At 45.8% G+C, this 6,000-nt stretch overlaps 1 protein-coding gene across 1 annotated transcript in view; it reads right to left on the bottom strand.

The window, feature by feature from the left end:
* Positions 1-1,767: 1,767 nt before the first annotated feature.
* EVC2 (EvC ciliary complex subunit 2) overlaps positions 1,768-6,000 on the bottom strand; it is a 75,454-nt gene continuing 71,221 nt past the window's right edge. Inside the window, exon 20 of the mRNA XM_075260373.1 lies at positions 1,768-2,071. Within this exon, the coding sequence (XP_075116474.1) occupies positions 1,822-2,071 (250 nt within the window). The 3' untranslated portion in view covers positions 1,768-1,821. The remainder of the gene's footprint in view (positions 2,072-6,000) is intronic.

Below are 6,000 nucleotides of genomic sequence, written 5' to 3'. Positions count from 1 at the left end.
CCTATTGATTTGACCTCACAAGAAATTTGGAATAGACCGGGATGGTAGAACTAGGACCAAATGAGTCAACTCATGGGTACACCATCTGTTAAAAGAGCTCTATCATTTGAAAAAGTCATTTTCAACTAATCACATCCTTGCATACGACTTTTGCCAATGATAGAGCCCCTTTAAGACTTTCTGATACCAAGCACAACTGTTTAAGGTAAGTTCCCATTTTGGGGGCAAAGATAAATGGTTAATCCTATTTACCAAACTATACTGCCCTATGGATGTGTCATCTCCTGTTTTTATATGTTCTTAGACATAACACCGGACCTATAGGACAAGTGACGTCACTTACTCACTGCTCTTGCCGGAAGGACAATCGTTCAGCTAATTGCAGTTTGCTGATAAAGCCTGGTCTGTTATCTCTCTATGTAAACAAATAGATAACACTGAGTCCATCATGTACAAGCATCTGCCTATTATCTGATCTGCATAAGTGTTCTGTGTCCCGTTCAGCCAGAGGGAGAGAAAAACAGGAAGTGAGAAGTGCTGATACACTGAGATAGGAAAACCCCTTTAATAGAGCCAATGACACAGATATTTGTCCAGAATTGTAACAAAATGTACTAAAAATAAGGTGAAAAAATAAAAACAGAACTTATAGTTACCTAGTCCTGCCAATCTTTCATTTGTCCTTCGGTGATGCCAGCATATCCTCTGGATGACTGGTAGTCTAGCTGTGTCAAAATAGATTTTCATAAGAGACTTCAGTTTCTGAAGCTGTGGCTGCTTCCCAAGATGGGCTGGGCACAAACTCTCAACTCCTTTAAAGGCTTGAAGAACCCTAATACAAAGTAAGTCTTTGCTCTTGGATAACCGAGGCATTACTTTGAAGCCAGTGAAAGATCAGTCAATGAAATGAGCATAACACTGAATAAATACCATTATACCATATATACTGCTATGTTAGAGTTACTAGGGTCTTGGGCAGAGACACTGTATATGGCCATCTATTGTCACCCACCTAAGGTTGACGAACTAAAGAGGTTAACGTTCACATCCAGATTGCTAAAAACAATTACCAAAACGTAGCCTATCAACCCAGCCCCACAGATAAGTCAGGGTCACCTCAATCATACGGTGCTTTCCTTGTTGGAATTGGTGCCTCTTTAGTTTTTGTCAGTATGCAAATGATTGGGTATGAAAGAGTCCTGCAGGTTTCCGTCTCCTGCCTCTGTTTTGTGCAGGAAACGGAAACCTGCAGAACGGAGACCGGGCACAGATGTGAACAAGCCCTGACTGGCATGCTAATAGACCAGGGGCACTCCAGTGAGCTAGAATTGAGTGTCCCCACTCCAGCCCACCTTGGTCTCTGCCCGCTATCACAAAAAGTGGTGATAGAGGAGGCTAACAAACAATGTGGCGTATCTGTTGCGTGCACCACAATGGCACCCATCTACACCAGAAAACTGGTGTGGATTGTGTAAGAAATCCCCCTCCCCAGTGTATTCATCTAGAATGCAGCTGTAGGATTCGCTTAGATTAAAAATTGGAAAATCTTGCTGCAAACAGTTTGTACGTTGCCCTGACCTTACCGACTAGAAATGATGCCTGGAATATTCCGGGCTGGCATTGTAACGTACAATATATTCCCACCTGCGCAATCAAGACGTTGCATAATCTAGTCGCATCTCCATCATCATGTACAGGTTTAATCAGATTTTCTATATGTACATATTTACTTACAAAAACATCGCTCATCACTGCTTAAAAAAAACAAGATATAACTCATAAATATTAGCAAAAATATAATATTTAACTCTTTCTTTCCATCTAGGTAAACACAGCACCGGACTTTTTGGAATTGAGGAAGTTCCGCTTCTTTTTGGGCTGGTACAAAGGCGTGGGAGAAACACTGGGAGCGCGGAAAATAAAGAGTTTTTCTCCAGTATCTGGGAGGTTGAGAGCTTCTGCGCTTCCAAACTGGTCAGGACGTGGGCCAGCCTGCAAGAGCTTGGAGAGACTGTCCGAGTGTGAAAATGAGACCCGCTTCACTGGCCGTAACCTCTTCTTTTTCAGGATGCTGAAACACAAGGTATTAAAAGACTCAAGTGAGTGATTCGAGTCCCAGAACAGCCAGCAAATGTCTATTATCTAGCAAACAACTGAAAGAAGCAAGTACATGTAATCCGCATAGTCCTTAGGGGCACACATAAAGCATCTTCAACAATAAGTTGTCAGCAAAGACTCAACATTAGTAAATGATAAGGCGCTCCTGTCCGCATTCCCTTCTATAGCCCCCCTCAGGGCCGCCGATAGGCCAGTATTACTGGTACTGGCGTCAGGGGCCCGGCCAAATTGAAAACTGGTGGGGGCCCGGTTTTGGCCCGCCACCGTGTGCCGGCCTCCTGGCGCCTGCACCAGTCATTCAGGGCCGGCGTCAGCGCAGGGCATAGTCGGGCAAGTGCCGGGGCCCACAGAGCCTCTTGGGGCCCCCGGCACTTGCCCGCCCCAGCACTTGCTGGTCCCGATTTCAGCTGATCGGCGTCCGTCGGACGCCGATGAGCTGAATACTTACGCGATTAAAGCAGGAGCTGTGACAGCTCAGCTCCTTTTTTAAACGCTGCTGTCCGGCTTCGGCGTCTGTAGGCGCGATGTGATGACGTCATCACATCGCGCCTAAATTATTTCAGTGGCGTGAGAGCGGAGCGGCGGGTGACACGAAGCGATGGTAGAGGTAAGTGAAGGGGCCCATGAAACAGGGGGGCAAATGAAGGGGAGGGGGGGAACGGCATGGCACTGTGGAAGATGAAGGGGGTGGGGAGAGCATGGCATGACACTGGGATGAAGGGGGGAGAATGGCATGACACTGGGATGAAGGGGGGGGGGAATGGCATGACACTGGGGCAGATGAAGGGGGTGGGGAGAGCATGGCATGACACTGTGATGAAGGGGGGAGAATGGCATGACACTGGGGCAGATGTAGGGGGGAGAATGGCATGACACTGGGGCAGATGAAGGGGGGGAGAATGCCATGACACTGGGGCAGATGAGGGGGGAACGGCATGACAATGGGGCAGAGACGGGGGGACATGAAACTGTGGGCAGTTGAAAGGGGGAGAACAGCATGAAACTAGGGACAGAGATGGAGGGGGGACATGAAACTGGGGGCAGAGGAAGGGTGTATATGAAACTGGGGGAGAGATGGGGGGGTATATAATTTACAGGTGACTGTAGGAGGATTATACTGTGTGGGAGCACATGAAAAATGAATGGGCGGAGTCAACAGAAAAGTGGGCGGGGATAAATTTGTCGCGTGGGGGGGGGCAGACACGTAGGCTGTATGGGGCCCCAAAATTCCTGATGGCGGCCCTGGCCCCCCTCCGTGATGGGCTAGAGCGGAGAGCTGCTAACAAGTCGTCAATGTAACAAATGATTGGCCATTCCTCGAAGTTTACACATTCAGGATTTGTGTTACTTTTTTCAGTTTTTTTGTAAAACAAATGGCACACTTTTTTTATTTAAAATTTCCACCGGATTTGGCTTTAAAAACTGCATGAAGAAACCTGAATGTGTAAACCAATCCTAAATAGGCAGCGTGTAAAGCTGGGTTGAAATCTGAAGTCTCCATTGGACCACCAAAAACAAGCGAAGAAATAAGTCCTGCACCGAGGGAATTCAGGGTTCTTCTGTCCGCTTGAGAAGTCGGACATCTTCACTTGCGGACAGGGAAGGACAGGCACGGAGTGCAAAAGAACGCACCCGATGCCCATTTAAATACATGACAGGTGTCACGGACACAGCTAGTGTCCGCTCCTAATGTCCGTGCCAGATTTTGAGCGGACACTAGGAGCGGACACTACCTGTCGGACACCGACGGTAGTGTGAACGCCCCCTAAGCATCAACCCCCCCCCTTAGGGATGACAGGGGTCTGAGAAGATGTCCATCACTCGTGCAACCACATCATATACATTGTGTGCATACTGCTGGGATCTTGTATTTTATCCTCCACTTCTATCAGGACCTATGGCCTTTTCCAGTGATATCTTCAACCACATATACGCAAATAAATCTTTACAGACTTAAAACACTATAGTCAAGCTTACACCACAAGCATCCCAAGACTAAGTTACTAAACTTTATAACTTATTGGCTCGGTCACTGATGTAAACCAACCCCGTAAAGGTGATGGAATTACAAGATCCTTTCTATTAAATTGCAAAGCAAATCATGTAATAAGTATAGAGATTAGATCAAAGTAATAGTAAAGCATTCCAACAAAAAGAGCAAATCAAGAAAACCTCTTCCCCTGTATAAAAGTGTCTCAGTCAGGGGTGTCACTTGAGGGGGTGCAGAGGGTGCAGTCACACCGGGGCCCAGGAGCCTTAGGGGGCCCATAAGCACTGCACTGGCATCAGTATTGAGATTGCAGCTCCCATCTGGCCCATAAACCAAGGAGACCCACAGATTACCCAACCATACTAAGCTGGATTAAACTCCTTGCAATCAAGAATTTGATATAGGGATGAGGTAGGGGGCCGGACAAAGATTGCATTGGGGCCCACAAGATTTCAGTTACGCCATTGGTCTCAGTGGTTATATATTACTGTCGCACAGAAGGCTCCCCCATGATGTGGCACCAAGTATACCAAGATGAAGCTACATACACAGGAGAAGTGCTAATGGTTGGAAAACACACAACACAGCAAAATATCTGTCTCTCCACACTACTGCTCTTCTTTCTGCTAAATTTCATGCCACAGGGAGCAAAAATTGATCCCAGAATCTCTTGTGCACTGATCTATAAACCTAAGGAAATGTTCATCAAAAGTAACCTTTAAAATGTCCATGTTCTATTTTTTTTTTTTTTTTTTTTTTTTTTTTTGGGGGGGGGGGGGATGGGAAGTTACTTTGACATCAAGTTACAATATGAGCATTTAGAATCTCAAAGAAGTTATTGCTGTTTTTTTTTATATTCTCCCTCTTAAAAACTATATGTACCACAGAATGATGCCAATGAAAACTACAACTCCTGCAAAAAACCAAGCCATCATGCAAAAGTTATGGGCAACTCTGGGAACGTATTGCTAACAAAATGTGCTCATTTATACTTACACAGCTTACATTGAATTCAATATCAAACCAGTACATTATAGCATCCCATGGTGGTGGCTGCAGGGTATTTAATATCCACAATATAGGCGATAACGGAGTTCTGGAACCTCTGCCGAAGATGAGAAGAGGGGTGCCATATGTCCTGTATGAATGGAGCGGTGTGATCTGTTCCTCCATTTATACAGAGGCCCCATTCTTGTGATCAGTAGGGAGCCCAGTAGTTGGATACCCACCAGTCAGACAATGATCCCACATTCTGTAGACAGGGGATAGTCTGCAATTTCTGGAATATCCCTCCTGCAATAGTCTAATGTGTTACTGAAATATCTGATGCATACATGTAAACAGAATAATGAGCACAATACCTTTATTTGTGCATATTTAGTGTTGTATTCTGATGTCGCCGCTTTGACAGTGAATCTGCCCGCAGGGAGCATTTAGATCCCACATTATGACAGCAGTAACAACCTGCTATTACCCGACGTCTGCTGCTTCTAAAAAATGACTACTCATTATAGTAGGATGGATCATAACAAATCCGGACACAATAGAACTCCGCAGGATGAGATTTTACATGAATCATGCGGCAGAGCAGCCTGGACATTGCAGGTCTCATTAATGGGCATTTCCTAGAGGCGTCTATTCACAGCCCTGGCACCGCTCATCGCTATGAATCATCACTATCGTGGCCAGAATGGTCTCTTAATAGTCACAGCTGCAGCCCTGGGGTTATGGGTCTGGGTCTAACATTGCTTTATTCAGGGGTACTCAGTGCTTTAGTGGTGTAAATAAAGTCTTACAGGACCCGGTGAAAACAATGATCAGGGCCCCCTACCTATTCTTGATAGCGCCATTTATGGGTGCTGCAGTAGTATCCCCAAGACCTGAAAAGGATA

This window comes from Leptodactylus fuscus, chromosome 1, assembly GCF_031893055.1.
Source record: "Leptodactylus fuscus isolate aLepFus1 chromosome 1, aLepFus1.hap2, whole genome shotgun sequence".
Lineage (NCBI taxonomy): Eukaryota > Metazoa > Chordata > Amphibia > Anura > Leptodactylidae > Leptodactylus > Leptodactylus fuscus.
This window is presented reverse-complemented; position numbering and strand designations above follow the sequence as displayed.